Source organism: Arctopsyche grandis, unplaced genomic scaffold, assembly GCF_051622035.1.
Source record: "Arctopsyche grandis isolate Sample6627 unplaced genomic scaffold, ASM5162203v2 HiC_scaffold_800, whole genome shotgun sequence".
NCBI classification, from domain to species: domain Eukaryota; kingdom Metazoa; phylum Arthropoda; class Insecta; order Trichoptera; family Hydropsychidae; genus Arctopsyche; species Arctopsyche grandis.
The window spans coordinates 40199-57275 of NW_027518590.1; the positions used below are offsets into that span (position 1 = coordinate 40199).

The window sequence follows — 17077 nt, forward strand, 5'->3', positions numbered from 1 at the left end:
ATGACTAAGCTAATAGTAAACATTTAAATAAAATAAAAAAAAAATTTTAAAATTTAAAAAAAAATAAAAAAAAATTTAAAAAAAAATAAATAAATAAATAAAAAAAAAATCAAAAACAAAATCAAAAAAAAAAATTAAAAAAAATCAAATTTTTTTTTTGCCTTCTAGGGCTTCGCCCTCGGCGCCCCCCTGAGCCTTTGCCTTCTAGGGCTTCGCCCCTCCACGCCCCCATGAGCAATTGCCGTTTAGGGCTTCGCCCCCATGATCAGTTGCCTTTTAGGGCTTCGCCCCTCCGCGCCCCCATGATTAAATGCCGTCTAGGGCTTCGCCCCCCTTAGTTAATGCCTTTTAGGGCTTCGCCCCCCACGCCCCCAAGATAAATTGCCGTTTAGGGCTTCGCCCCTCCGCGCCCCCATGATTAAATGCCGTCTAGGGCTTCGCCCCCATGATCAGTTGCCTTTTAGGGCTTCGCCCCCCGCGCCCCCAAGATTAATTGCCGTTTAGGGCTTCGCCCCCCTTAATTAATGCCTTTTAGGGCTTCGCCCCTCTGCAATCCCATGATTAAATGCCGTCTAAGGCTTCGCCCCCATGATCAGTTGCCTTTTAGGGCTTCGCCCCTCCGCGCCCCCATGATTAATTGCCGTCTAGGGCTTCGCCCCCCTTAGTTAATGCCTATTAGGGCTTCGCCCCTCCGCGCCCCCATGATTAATTGCCGTCTAGGGCTTCACCCCCCTTAGTTAATGCCTATTAGGGCTTCGCCCCTCCGCGTCCCCATGATTAAATGCCGTCTAGGGCTTCGCCTCCCTTAGTTAATGCCTTTTAGGGCTTCGCCCCCCCGCGCCCCCATGATTAAATGCCGTCTAAGGCTTCGCCCTCATGATCAGTTGCCTTTTAGGGCTTCGCTCCTCCGCGTCCCCATGATAAATTGCCGTCTAGGGCTTCGCCCCCCTTAGTTAATGCCTTTTAGGGCTTCGCCCCCATGATCAGTTGCCGTTTAGGGCTTCGCCTCATAAGGCTGCGCCCCATGGGGCTTCGCCCCATGAGGCTGCGCCCCCTTTGGGGCCCAATGAGGCTGCGCCCCCTTCGGGGCCCCATTGGGCTGCGCCCCCTTCGGGGCCCCATGCGGCTAAGCTCCATGCGGCTGCGCCCCCCTGCGCCCTCTTTGGGGCCCCATGGGGCTGCGCCCCATGAGGCTGGGGCCCCTTCGGGGCCCCATGCGGCTAAGCTCTATAAGGCGGCGCCCCATAAGGCTGCGCCCCATAAGACAGCGCCCCATAAGGCTGCGCCCCATAAGACTGCGCCCCATAAGGTTGCGCCCCATAAGGCTGCGGCCGATAAGGCTGTGCCCCATAAAGCTGCGCCCCCTTTTGAGCCCCATGGGGCTGCGCCCCATAAGGCTGCGCCCTCCGGGCCCCCTTCGGGGCCCCACTGGGCTGCGCCCCTTGTGGCGCCCCTGGCGAGGCCCCATGAAGCTACTCGCCTTGCGCCCCCGCGGGGGTGAATCTATTGAAACGAAAAAAACAAATCGGCGCCCATGGATCGAAAAAAAAAATCGAATCACGTGTTCGATGACGTCACCGATCTACGGACGACGACGACGACGACGACCAAGGATACATACAAAGTCTCTTTCCAAATTATAGATTAGATTGTTTCAAGATATATTAAAGAGTTTAAACACACATTTACAAAACTCGAAATCCTCAGCGGTAGATATCTAGTGTTTGTTTGAATAAGCTACACTTTTTATACCTGCTTTCTATTGGATTTCTAAATAATTCTAGTTGGAAATGTTGGCGAAATTTTAAGCGTGGCGGGCTTTCAACAGAAAAGTCGTCAGCACTCAAAGGGTTAATCTGTATGACTAATTGTGTGTTTCTATTCAATCATTTCGTGATACCCCCAAAGGACAAATATATCAAATACTAAAACTTACGCATGAATGCCAGTTGTTTTACTAAAATTCTGTCATTGGTTGAAATTAATATCCTTGTTGTATATCTACTCATGTCAGCCATATTGAAACCCACTTGTGATTAAACTGCCGAATTAAACTGGTAACTTGTAACTGGTAATTTTGTGTTTGAGACTTGTATCACGCATCTCAAAACATGTCTGCATAGATCTCGTCTACACAAAATGCTTCTTTTGGAAAATAAAATATAAACATTAATTTTTTTTATAAATTGCATATACCATCTCCTACTCGTCCCCGTAACACTTCATTTCAGTTTATAATTTTGACTTTCCACCTAGTAACTAACTAAGTTTATTCATCGAGATAGTGCAGAAGAGATTTCTTCGGCACTTGCATAACGAGTATGGTATTATCAATATATGTACATACATACACATGCTGAATTTAAATAGGAAAGCTGGAATATAGAATATATATTTTCCCCACATCACAGAACATACGTTTCAGGAAAAAAAAAATTAAACAGGCTTGACCTATGACAGTGACAGTACGACATGGTTCAATCCGGAATTATTGGCAACCCTATTCCAAATCTACAGCTGGATCATCTGCGCCAGTGGTTTCCAAACTGGGAGGCGCGCCTCCCTGGGGAGGCGCGGACTATTGCCAGGGGAGGCGCCAAAACTTTTTAATAAAATAATTTTCATACCATAATATCTACAAATAAATAAAACTTAATATCGTAGCTTAACAGTAAAAATTCAATGCTTGAATGTTTATTTTTATTTTTCTTTCATTTTTATATACAAATTTAATTAGCAACCTTTCTCGAAGAAAACCTCTCAATAATTTAATTGTTAAACTTGCCTATTTGGTTGAGATTTTTGGAAAATTGAGGGGTTTAAATAAGACGTGCGAATTCGCTTTATTGTCACGGATATTCCATTGGATCCGTATTGTTGAAGTGTGTGGAATTAATGGTCACTTTTGGGGTATCACTTTTGATCCTCAATTCACCTTTCACAACCACATCAAGACAGTCGCTGACGTTTCCTTTCGTCGACTTGGATTTGTCTTAAGATATGCTAGATTATTCTCCAACCCCTTGTCTTCTCGCTTGCTTTTCAACTCGCTTGTTAGAAGTAAGCTAGAGTAAAATGCGATTGTGTTGAATCCGCATGAGGTAAACTACTCTCTTATTATCGATAAAGTGCAAAAAGCATTTCTTCGTTTTCTTTATAAGAAAGAGTATGGGTACTACCCATATCTTTATCCTACTCCTTTCCTTTTGGGCATGCTTGGGTATAATTCCCTTGAACTTCGTAGAAATTTCTCGTTAATTCGTTTCGTTCTCCAGCTATTGCGTGGTAATACGTCATGCCCGTTGTTGCTGGAACAGTTGGGACATTATGTCCCTAATAATTATGTGCGTGATAGACATCATCATTTGATGGTTGTACCTGCTGCTCGCACAGTTCTTTTTCGAATGGCTCCTATTCCAAGAGCTATTCGACTTCTCAATGAAATCGTTGCTGCCGTCCCTGAATGTAATATTTTCCACCTTGGGGAGCGTAGATTATCGGATGTTATTTTAACATGTTTATCTGGTAACCTGCGCTCATCATTACTTTCTTAATTTGAATGTGATGAATGAGTGGAATCTTAATCTACTCTCTTCCATTTGGGCCTCGCTGTGATTTTATTTTTTATTCATATTTTGTTAATTTATTTTACTTTTTCTTTCTCCTTTATACATTTTATGTACTATTTTATTTGTATTATTATTTTCCTTTTGTTACTTTTTATTCTTTTTTTTTATTCTGCTTTCTAATTTTTCTGTTTTTTTTTTTACTTGTATTATCTTTGTTAAATGTAGGCCATTGTGGCGCATTAGGTTCTTCCTGTAATGCCACGATGGTCCAATAAAAAAAAATCAATGCAGGGATCACAGATCCATCCACTTGTTCAAAAAGACAAAGTAAAAGCTTTCATTAAAAAGTTGAAGTTATGGAAATCAAATTTACAAAAGAATCAGTTGGATATGTTTTCACTTTCCAAAGATTTCTGGGCCACAGCCAATATTGAAGCAAGTAAAAATCTTTTTACTGAGCACTTGGATGGTTTAGTGCTGCATTTTTCCAATTATTTCAAAGACCTTGATTTCTCAAAGTTGTTGTGTATACAGAATCCATTTAACTACAATGAAGAAGACGAATTCGAACTGACAACCATCGAAAAAGAAAAATTAATAGAATTATCATGCGATAGCTCACTAAAACAAAAGTTTCAAAATGAAACCATAATTATCGACTGGCATTTCGCTCCCTCAATGTGAGGTGCCCATCTCATTATTTTATCGAACGTTACTCCTAAATATTTTATTACTGACTGCCATTTCAGACTTTCCATCTCCAGAGGGGATTTTCAGTTCTGACTTAACAAATGTATTGTAAATAATGTATGTATGTATGTTATGTATTGTAAAGTATATGTAATGTAAATATTATAATTAATAATTGCAATTCATAAAATATGTAAAAATAAAAATATATTGATCGGTTTCAAAACATACTTTATTTTAAAAATTCATTGTATGTATCCAAGTTGGTAATTTAGTAGAGATTGAATTAAAAGTAAGTAAAAGAAATCAATTGAATTTTTAGTGTTCTTCGGTTTCGAAGCGGTGGGCAACATCGTTCTTCTTGGAGTACGAGTCTGAGTGGTAGACGATCATGTCTCCGAAGTACATGTTGGGTGTGTAGAAGTATGTTTCGTCGATTTCACGGTCGAAGGGGAAACCGAATGGGAGGTCCTCGTAGTATCGAGATCCGCTGCCAACACCAGCGCTGTACTGGTAGGGGAAGGTGGAGCCGAATCGTACCTTAGCCTGCTTGAATGGAGTCACGATCACGTAGAATTGGTAGACCATGCCTCCACGTCTGCCTTTGGGTACCAATAACCTTAGTGGCCATCCACTGTGGGCTTCACTCTGGTCCAGTTTGAACTCTCCCTCGCCAGCGATGCCGGTGAGGACCTTCTTGTAGAGCTCGCGTGCTGGAGAATTCAGTATTCTTGCGAACGAAAGAGTTCTTGCCAGATTTCAGTTTGTACACGAAGTAGTCAACTTCGACGAAGTTGTACTTGTTGTCGTTCAACTTGATGTGACGGCCGAAGCTGTCGTATTTAGGTCCGAAGAATACTCTGAAGGAAGCTTCTGTGTCTTTTTCGGAGCTGATTTCGTAGTTGACATTGAATTTCTGGTGGTTCAAACGTTTTTGGCTGGCTTGGAACACGTATTTCTCCTTATGTTGGCTCAATTCCTGTTTGTCCATGTATACGCCGTTGGTGTTATCGTACGTGAAGTTTTCGAAGTATGTCTTCAAACGGGTGAATTCAACATGTTCTACTTTGATGCCTGGAATGTACGTACAATTCTTCCTTGGTGTAAGAAGGCATGTATTGCTTGAAGCGGAAGAAGTAGCTCATGAAGCGCTTGTACATACAGTTGATAGAAAACGGGATCGCGCATAGCAGTTTGGTATTGTTCTAGGGCAGATGGTACGTAGTCAATCCTATTGAAAAATATCAGTAAGAATATTAGTAAGAAATTTTGGAATTTTAGTAATTATAATAGGTTGTGGCTATTTGCATGTACTATATCTGTGAATTATTGGCTATTTGCAGGTACTATATCTGCGACAGGTGCAAAGCCTTCTGCGCATGCGCGTGAACTTCTTATAATTTGATTATAATTTCTTACATTTAATGTATGCTTTACTTGTTTAAGCAATCGTTCATTATACGTGAGGCAAATAAATTTCTAATTTGGATTATATGTTTTACTCTACGAATTCGAACTAAATTTTAAGAGTTTAAAACAAAATTTTAACAGTAAACACGTTGACAGTGACAGTTCACACGCATGCGCAGAAGGCTTTGCGTCTGTCGCAGATATAGTACCTGCAAATAGCCACAACCATTATAATAACGCGAGACAAAAAAACTTACGTGTCGTAAGGTTTGACAGCACCACCTAACAATAATTTAGCGATGACAGAGAGGTAGTCATAGAATCTGATATCTCCAAAGTCAGGGTTGCTTTGCACGAAGCGTCCGAGGGTTTCAATGTCACTGTAGTCCTTCAAGAACAATTTGGTTCCATCGAACTGAAAATAAATAATAAATAAAATTAAAATTTATCTCAAATGATTTAAAAGTAATTCACCAGATTCTAAATATTCACCAAAGTCACGAATCCTTGGGTAACGGCATCACGGATGCGTCTTTCATAATCTTCGACTTCCTGGACGAGGTACTGGTTGTTATCGGTGTTGACGTAGTAGTTCTCTTGCCTCCTTGGGAAGGGATATCCGTTGGGGTATCTCATGTTGGGGTTGTACTGAGTCTTGACTGGGTACTTCCAGTTGAATTAAGGGATTTCTCCCAATCCGTTGGACAATCTTTCCAAGTAGTAACGACCCAAAAGTTGTTGGTGAGTGAAGTAGTACAGCTCACCGCGTCTATCCTTGTTCAATCCGAATCGTTCGCCTCCTTGCTAGAATGGGTAGTCAGCATGGAAGTAGAAGTAGTACGAGTTCAATCCGATGTCGTTGGTGAAGTAAGATACTTTTCGTTCTTGATCATAGAAGTCATAACCTTGGGTGTAGTTGTCGTAGAATGTGTAGGTGTTGTCTTCGAATTGGATACCATAAAACTCGGCGAGTTTAGGATCTTGAACGTATCCTTGTTGTTTGATGTAATTGGCCTTTGCGAGGACATCGCTGCTGACGAAGTAGAAGGGGTAAATTTCATAAGCTGCTGGCAAGACGAATCCGTGGCAATCCTCACGGTGGAGAACGGCTACTGTGAAGGAATAGACAAAGACTCCGTGGTTCATGAATTCGCGGGCCCAGCAAGCGGTCTTGTAGAAGGTTTCGAAATCCTTAGCATAGTAGAAGACATTGAATAGAGCAACAGCTTCATCCCTATGTTTGTCGAAAGTCAGACAGAAGAGCTTGAACTTGGTAACGAATCCACGCTTGTAGAATTTCACGAATTCCTTAACGGCCTTAACGTTCTGAAAGTAAATTATATAATTAATAAATATTGAAAAGTTAATATATTTGAAATATTAATTCAATTAATGTACGGTGTATTGATCGATGTGGTCTTCGATGGAATACTCCTTGGCGATTTTGACGTATTCATCGTCGAATTCTTGGTTGACATGGTTCAACAGGTCGAAGATTTTTTGTCGCTTCAAAAGAAAATCTTTGTCGGCTGAAAAAATAATAAAATATTAATATTATAAGTTGTTATTGTTGATTATTTTTTCAATTTCATAATCAGCAGAAATAGCATGAATAGAATCCTAACCGTTGTGTTGGGGTTACTTTCGATAACCTCACTAAAACAACACCTTTTGATATCTTTCAAGTCCGAGTTTGTATGAGTTCATTTACCTCAAGCTAAAAGTTGACATTTGAAAAATTATTTTATGTAATATATGTAAATATGAGCCGTTATATTTGAAAGTTTTCTTCCTTTCGAGAAATATCTCACAAAATATTAAATATAATGTTTTGCGTTTAACAATGTGTCCTGTAATACATTTATTCTGCTTTTCCGAGATTCTAGACATATCGAATTACAACTTATATAATTTATTATAACTAGAGACACGTATTTTGGGCATTTTGTTATTAATGCCTAATTGTTGCTAAAATTCGGAATAGATGCTAAAAGATGCTAAATTCGTAAAATATGCGAATAGATGCGAAAATAACAAACAAAAGTGAAATTTGCATAATATTTATAAAATTAATAGACAATTTATAAGGGTCTTATGTGAAGAAATTGAGGGGATAAAACAGAGCTTGGAGTTTACCATAGACGGTGTTTTGCCTGTCAAAACCAAGCAACTGCTTTTGTCTACTACTGTAAACAAAAGAAGACAGTTGGAGCTGTGTATCCAAAAGGCTGCTCAAAAAAGCGTCTTAAAACTAGACTCGCACTCAAGACTAAATGAGACAAATCTATTCCTCCAAACATTGAGTAAACTATTCAATCCATCTGTGGCAGGTACAAAGTGTAATATTAATGTTAAAGAAACATTTTTTGTTTTTTAGAAACCTGCCATTGTTTAATATATTAACAGAGGCTCAATGTTTGGAAGGATATCAGCACTTTTTAGACAATTAATAGAGAATATAAAAAGTTAACCCACGCCGGATATACATACATATATTGCTATTATTGATGGCAACAAAAATTAAATATGAAGAGTTTGGTTGTGCCGCTCTAAAATATATTTGGTGTCCCGTTAAAAGTGTGGATTAATCGGTTCCCTCATCACTGAGGATCGTGACTATAGTGTCCGGTCAACTAGCTGCCTCTATTCAGTTCTAAATTCGGCCAGGCGAAGAATCGCTGCCGTGGAAGCGCCCGTCGCTGCAGATACTTGGTCAGTCCAAGGGGATGTGGGGCATCTGCCTCTGGCTCTTCTGCCTTCGACGCTACTAACCACAACCAACCGCTCCAGGCTCTCCTCACCTCTTCGTACAATGTGGCCGAAGAACAACAATATACGTTTCAGGCATATTGTTGACAATCTATCCTCAATTTTTAATTCTTCAAGAATAGACACATTTGTGCGTTTATCGGTCCAGGGCACGCGTAATAGCCGTCTCCAGGACCACATCTCGAAGGCATCTATTCTCCGTCTATCCGCCTTCTTCACGGTCCACGTCTCGACTACATAAAGGCAGACATAAAAAACGAGACTCTTCACGAGACGGATTTTGACAGCAGTTGTAATGGCTCTATTCTTCCAAATCTTCGTTCGTTGTGACATTGCCGATTTTGCTAATATAATCCGGCGCCGTATTTCCAATTCGCTGCCGCCGTTGTTGGATATGAGTGACCCCAGTTAGACAAAATTACAGTGGCGGCTCGTCCATACGCACTGCGGTACTGCAGCACCCCCAAGGAAATTGAGAAAAATTTAATATTTATTTATTTAATAGTTTTGGACCATTGTGGCATTACAGGAAGAACCTAATGCGCCACAATGGCCTACATTTGAAAAATATATAAAAACATGATATAAAAACAAGTAAACTGTAAATAAAGGAAAAAAGCAAAAGCAGAAAACATGGTAAAATAAAATTACAAAAAAAGTAACAAAAGGAAAATAATACATCATTCAGAGAGAAAAAAAAAAAATAACAAAAGTGTAAAAATTAAAAATAAAATCCATAAATCCCATTCTTTGTTTACACTGATCAAAATTAAAATAGTATATAAAAATGTACAAAAGAGAAAGAAAAAATAAAATAAAATAAAACAAAATATGAATAAAAAATAAAATCACAGCGAGGCCCAAATGGAAGAGAGTAGATTAAGATTCCACTCATTCATCACATTCAAATTAAGAAAGTAATGATGAGCGCAGGTTACCAGATAAATGTGTTAAGATAATATCCGACAATCTACGCTCCCCAAGGTGGAAAATATCACATTCAGGGACAGCAGCAACGATTTCATTGAGAAGTCGAATAGCTCTTGGAATAGGAGCCATTCGAAAAAGAACTGTGCGAGCAGCAGGTACAACCATTAAATGATGATGTCTACCACGCACATAATTATTAGGGACATAAAGTCCCAACTGTTCCAGCAACAACGGGCATGACGTATTACCACGCAATAGCTGGAGAACGAAACGAATTAACGAGAAGTTTCTCCGAAGTTCAAGGGAATTATACCCAAGCATGCCCAAAAGGAAAGGAGTAGGATAGAGATATGGGTAGTACCCATACTCTTTCTTATAAAGAAAACGAAGAAATGCTTTTTGCACTTTTTCTATAATAAGAGAGTAGTTTGCTTCGTGCGGATTCCACACAATTGCATTATACTCTAGCTTACTTCTAACAAGCGAGTTGAAAAGCAAGCGAGAAGATATGTATATAATATTATTATATACATACATAAATGGACATATGTATGTATATTATATGAAAATATAAATATTATTTAAGCGTATATTAAGCTCGCCCGCACACCGATACATCCAATAATGATCATACATCGCGGTACTAATATCAGAAAGTGAGGCATCGTTTATGATTTTGTGCAGTACGGTTCTCGTTGGAATATGCTGAGTGGGCGAAGGAGGGGCGCGGGGAGGGAGCTCGCGCTAGAAGCTTGGTCTCGTACTGCCACTCCCGGCTGTACGAGACGTATTTTGCGTCGATACGCGCGCCCGACACCTCTCACTTTTCCTCATTCCTTCTGCTTTCGTCTTTCCTTCTACACCTCTTACACTTTCTACATTTCTACTCTTCCTTCTAAACCTCACTGTAACAGTTTTATTTCTTCTAATTTATTTGGCAAACTAATTTTTTTAAAAGCGATATTTGCACCTATTTTCGAAACAGAATCATGGCTCTAACTGTTAATTAAGTGTATCGAAATCAAGAGAAGTTGAGGCAATATTTTCAAGACCTTAAATCTTTTTCCGAAAATGCCGATAAAACAATAACAGATTCTACCAATTTACTGAATACATAATTTTTTATTTTGGTTAGAACTTTTTAACAAATTAATACCGCATGTAGAAATTATTTACAACCAAATGCAATCTAGTAATAATTAAAGAAAACTTTTATTCAAAATGCTTTACTAATGCCATTATACAAATACGAGATTATTATAGCGAATTGTCTTCATCTCAGTCTCAAGAAGCCAGAAATATGTGCGATGTTATTATTAAGGACATCAAAGAGAAATGTACTTTTTCTAATCGATTAATAGCTGTGAAATTATTTAATAAAGAAAATTATGAAAAGTACTGAAAGAAAATGCCAATGGAAGATCTACTACTAACCGTTGAATCATATCCAATGCTAGATAAAGAAAAACTTCAAACTGAATTAGTGAAGTGTTTTACTCAAGGAAAGAAATGCATAGTATTAATGATTTATTAATATTTTTAAAACTTAGTTTTGGAATCAATTTATGTAAAGTTCGTGTGGAAATAACAAAACTTATTCAAATTCTGCTTACAACTTCAACTACCTCTGAGCCAGAACGGTGTTTTTCATCAATAAATATAACAAAGACATATGTACATATATAAGAAACACAATGGTTCAGGAAAGATTCACGGCTTTGTCTATGCTGTCAATTGAAAAAAAGTGATTATGAACAGTGAAAAATTTAACGAATAGGTGATAGACCTTTTTTCAAGGGAAAGGAAAAAAGACAGAAGAATCAATTTTTTAATGTAATAAAATACATAATGTTTAATTTTGATAATTTTGATGTTAATAGTAAAATATAATCCAAATAAACATTTATTTTATTTTTAATCAACCGCAGCACCCCCAGATATCTTACCCACGAGCCGCCACTGCAAAATTATCAACCAGCTCTATACCATTTCAAGCCCAGTTGTTGTTTTGCAGCAAATTATGATAATTGAGGGTCAATTATCATAATTTTTGTTTTGGGGCGGTTTATCTGGAGGCCAAGCACATTACTCTCTGTCTCAACACGACGGATCAGTTCGGCCATTTCTTCATGATGATTAGCTATGAGCGTTGTCTCATCCGCATACCGAAAATTGGATAGTTTTTTTACCACCGATGGACACTCCACCCTTCCAACCAACCAGTACTCTCCGCATTATATACTCTCCATAAATAGGTCTGGAGATAGTATACATAAAGTGACCATACGTCGCGTTTTGAACGGGACCGTCCCGTTTTTAGGTAGCCTGTACCGTTGTCCCCAAGCACTGCTTCGGGACGTCGAAATGTCCCGTTTTCAAAAAGAGAGCAACACACGGTAGCAATTAAAAAAAAGTGCAAAAAATTGACTAGCTTGATACAAAGTGTATCTGCATACAGTGTGTATCGTTTTGACTTTGTTCTTTGAAGAATTAGAAATATTTGAATGGGTGAATTTAACCAAAATACCTACGTGGGAAAAAATTCAAGGTGTAATGGATATATTGATTCAAAAGGGATTTATTAATTGTAACCAAGATACAGAAGTATTTGATAAAAATTCACTTACTAGTGAATAGCCCGATGAAACATCATCGCATGGGTATAAAATTATTATATGTATACTCGTATAAACCTAAAAAACGTATTCGTAGACTCTCATAGATAGTTTTTCAATTCTATATTTGTAATAATTTTCAATTCTTAAAGTTAACGTTAACAAAATGTTAATTAAAGTTAACAAAATGTAAAATTTTCCGATAATACACAAACGATCATTGACCTCGTAGCGTTGAATATTATTATTACTGGTTTGGTGTCGTGGTTGAGACCGTGAAACTCAATTAGACCTATATGAGGCTTTTTGAGATCGCAGGTTCGACTCGCAGCAAAGTCGTCTCGTCGAAAAATGATTTTTTATCGATTCATTTATTATGTTCGTCGAGCGTCAAAGAAACGCAATTGCAAGTCGCAGTTCTTAAAGTGATGTTGTTAATTAAAATCAATTTTAAGAAATCCTGCCAATAATTTCATTCTTATTAAAAAGCCAACCCAGTAATACTTAAGAAAATTAAAAAAAACAACATAATTTTTTTATATTTATATTATTCATTCCTGTTCTTTTAATTAATAAATAAAAACTATGAAAAAATACGCATGTTCTTGAATACACATACTATTACGTAAAAATTGGTAGATGTCCCGCTTTGAGGATAAAAATAAATGGTCACATTAAGTATACACCCTTGCCTTACTTCACGTTGTACTCGAAAATTTGTCGAGTTTAGCCAGTTGATTCGAACTACTGCATTGTTATATTGTACAAGTTATCATTATACAAGTTATAAATGTATTATTTTGTATCATTATACAAGTTATATAGATAGTCCCAGTTCACAAAGTCAAAAGCTTTTTTATAGTCTATAAAACAAAGAACGGCTGGAGTTTAAAACTCTCAACATTTTTCAATAAGCTGACGTATATTCAGTATTTGTTCCCTCGTCCCTTTGCCTTTTACAAACCCTGCTTGTTCGTTCGGTATTGGTACCCCTGTGTAAACGGAGTATGGCCGAAAGATTGGGTCAATTCAATATTCATTCCCTTACACAAGAAAGGATCTACAAAAAAATGCGAGAATTACAGGACCTTAGCCTTAATATCCCACTCTAGTAAAGTATTGCTGTATATAATTAGGTGTCAGCATCTACTTCCTCTTGTCAAAAGAAGGGAGATAGCTGACATCTCAACAATTTTGAACATCCTTAACGGCTCGATCGACTGTCCTCAATTATTGAGCAGACTATCATTGCGTGTACCAAATAGAATGACTAGATGTAATGAGCTCCTTTACATACCTAATACTTTTTCTAATTATGGAAGAAGCTCATTCATCTGGCGTGCAAGCTCCACCGTCAACACACTAATTTTAACAATTTCTATGTTTGACTTATTTAATATTAATGCTATACAAGCTAGAGTAATTATAGCAAATTTGTTTTTCGATGATTAATTTTATTGAAAATTTACGATTGTGATTATGAATTTTTATTTTGATGTATTTATTTTGTCTTTTTGTTTTTTGTTATATATTATATTTTTTTTATTATTTCATAATTTTTATCATATTATTATTCTTATTATTTTGATATTTTTATTATACTGTTATTTCTATTTTTTTTTCTTTTTTTTGTTTTCTTTAACTATCTTACTCTATTATCATTTTTGTTTCTTATTTTAAATGTTTGAGCTTTTCTTTTTTTTACCTATATGTGAAAATTATTAATGGTTTACTTAACATAATTATATTTTTTTTACTATCAATCTATGTAACTCTAATAAACTGGAAATTTTCCAAATAAATAAATAAATAAATAAATAATTAAAGATCGTTTGAGCAGTTACCTTGGATGGCTAATACCGCGGACTACCTCACGGGCCCGAAAGCGAAACGCCCGAAAACGCAAATATCGGAAGGCAAAGATCGAAAATCGAAAGATCTTAATTCGAAAGATCAAAAAAAAAAGGGAGCACGATAAATGGTACTACATTTATACTAATATAATATATATGAGTGGCATGCGGTGAAATTATCTCTCTTTTTGTCATACAGCCTTGTTTAATGTGCGCGCGCAGTATACGGGAGGAAAAGCCTGTTCCTCTTGTTCCTGTTGTATCCTGCTCGCGCAAATTAAGTGAGTATGTACCGTTTACCATCCACCCTTTTTTTTCTCCTAAGATCTTTCGATTTTCGATCTTTGCCTTCCGATATTTGCGTTTTCGGGCGTTTCACTTTCGGGCCCGTGAGGGAGACCGGTTTACACAGATCTTGTTGCACATATTACATAGCGCCTTTATCGCAGTTTCACCAAGCTCTTTCAGAAGTTCAGCTTGTATACCATCGCAGCCAGGAGACTTTTTACATTTCAGTTTCTTTATGGCATTTACAACTTCAGATGTAAAGATGTCAGGCTCCCTGACATCATCAATTGGGGAAACAATTGAGATCGACGAACTACCACTGTACAATTCCGAACAGTATTCTTTCCATCGGTTGGGTATCACATCAATATCTGTAAGCGTGATTCTAAATTGATCATATGAGTGTGACAACTTTTGAGTGACGATATTTACTTTGTGAAAAAAATCCCTTCCTGATTCTTTAATGCGTGTTTTTCAATCTCCTCACATACATATGTCATTTATATATTTAGCTTTATCCCGCCTACAACTCCTTTGAATATCTGTATGTAATATTGCATACCTTTCAAGATATTCTGTCGATGTTATGCCAGTTAGTTTTTACGTATTTTACGTTATTTTATCTTAACCCAAGTTGAATCAGAGATAAAAGACTTACAATTTTCATTTTGCGGTGTTTGGTGTTTTCTGGCATACCGAATTATGAGATCTTTGATGTATTAATAGAGGCTCAATGTATAGAAGGATATCAGCAATTTTTTAGACAAGTAATAGAGAATATAAAAAGTGAATCCACGCCGGATATATTACTATTATTGATGGTAACAAAAATTAAATATGAAGAGTTTGCTTGTGCCGCTCTAAAATCTATTGGGTGTCCCGTCAATAGTGTGGATTCTGAAAGGTATTTTAGTAAATACAATATAATTTGTTACCGATCGTCGCACGAATCTCAAAAAAGAATTTGTAGAAATATGCTCCATGTTGAGTTTTAATAAACTTTAATTGTTATTATATTTTTATATTCATATTATTTGTCTTTGTATTTTTATATTCATGTTTTTTTCGTTGTAATTTTAATTCCAAAACATTTTTGAATTTTTCTATTCTTTTTTAATTGTTGTATTGTCTTTAAATTGTATATAGATACATACATATGTACATACATATATAAATTTTATTAAAATTAATTGAAATTTTTTATTATTTAATATTAAACTCTTCATAAAAATAGAAGCTAAAATTGAACATTTTTAATGCCCTTAAACGCTAAAATGCAAAATGAAAATGCTAAAATTGACAGAAATAGGAGCCCAAAATACGTGGCTCTAATGATGATGATTATGTATGTATGTACTATCTCAAAATTGTTAAGGTTTGGTTAGGGCTAGGGAAATTTCGACTTCAAGACATTGACCTTTATGTATTAGGGCAGGGGCCTCCAACCTTTGAGAAATAGGCCGGTTCAGAATTTTGAAATGTATGGAGGGCCTGGATAAACAAAATCTTATTGGAATCCAATTCAAACAAACTTGAATACATTTTTTAAAAAATAAAAGAGGTAAATTTATTTCTTGCATATTTTTATAAAGTGTAAACACGGATTTTATACCTAAATTATGCACACATGTTTATGTACATATGTATGTGTTGTTATTATGTACAAATTCGAAAATAAAAAGGTTGGTAGCTATTAAAAAATCATTAAAATTAAAACATTTATTTATTTAATTATTTTTACATACAGGTGTATATGTATATACCGTATCACAAAATCTATGAACGAGTTGTCGTGTAACCGTGTATATGTATGTATATACCGTATCACAACATAAGGTCCAATGATATAAGATCCAACCACAAAGGTACCACGAAAAAGAATCCTCCCGATAGAATGTCCACCAGATAAGTGATCCAGACGATAAAAAACCCAGATGATAAAACGTCCGACCGAAATCGTCTAACCGGTTAAAGGTCCAGCCACAAAAAGTCCGAAAACAAAATATAAAAAAGTAATAATGGTTGATAAAACGCTCCATATTTATAATAAATCGGATATCGAGTCAATTTGACTCGATATTCGATTGAATACTCGGTGAATACTCGATACTCGATTGAATATTTGGTGAGTGAATCGAATTTGGAATCAGGTGTGGTCAACCGGGTTTAAATTGTTTTTATTATTTTCCGAATATAATAATAATGTTATTCAGTTCCTCAATTGCGTCCAACATCAATTAGACCTATGTAAGTATCATCACCACTTGCGACCTAAAATGGTCCTCTCATATTTATCAAATTGTCAACAAATGTTATTCATATTCTGTATGTTATAAAGCGTGTATTCAATTTTCTGAACGTAACTATTTTATCAAAAATATATAAAACTTTCATCAGACCTGATTGTGAAGGAATTTGAATTAGTTTTTAAAAATCAGGCCAATTTTTTCCTTGGGCCGGATGAAAATTGAGGGATTGGATCAATTTTTTCAATCGAAAGATTGGGGGAAAATTGGATCAATTTTTTCCATGGACCTGTAGGTTGGTGACCACTGCATTAGGGTATTTCTTAAAATCGTTATGTAACTTTAATATAATTTTAAAAGGTTTTTATGCATATTTTTTTCCACCATGAAACAATCTTTACTCTTGAGTTTTGTGGTTTTTAATTAATAAGGAACTTATTTCTCTATTATTTTATTATGAGTATCTATGTAGCTATATATTTGTATACTTGTAGTAGCGAGAATATCTGAAATTCGAATACATATAATAAATCTTTCGATCTCAGAAACAATCGTACGACTCCAATCGAATAATTTTGAGATAACATCTGTAACATTAATTTGTATCAAGTTCAATACTTACCTACATATCTATACATATGTAAAGACTAATATATGTATAGATATGCACTTATAACTATTTATGTACATATGTATGTTAGTGGAAT

At 36.4% G+C, this 17077-nt stretch overlaps 1 protein-coding gene and 1 pseudogene across 2 annotated transcripts; both read right to left on the bottom strand.

Moving 5' to 3' along the window:
• Nucleotides 1-4577: 4577 nt before the first annotated feature.
• Nucleotides 4578-6305, bottom strand: LOC143922208 (hexamerin-1.1 pseudogene; annotated as a pseudogene). The gene is made up of 3 exons (XR_013261570.1): nt 6162-6305; nt 5927-6084; nt 4578-5490 (listed from the first exon to the last, which is right to left on the bottom strand). The product of XR_013261570.1 is annotated as a hexamerin-1.1 pseudogene (transcript).
• A 42-nt stretch (nt 6306-6347) lies between these two features.
• On the bottom strand, nt 6348-10202 carry LOC143922209 (arylphorin subunit beta-like). Its single transcript, XM_077445427.1, is given in 3 exon segments — nt 6348-6995; nt 7068-7198; nt 10193-10202. Coding segments are annotated over 3 exon segments (789 nt in total).
• Between the last annotated feature and the right edge of the window lie 6875 nt (nt 10203-17077).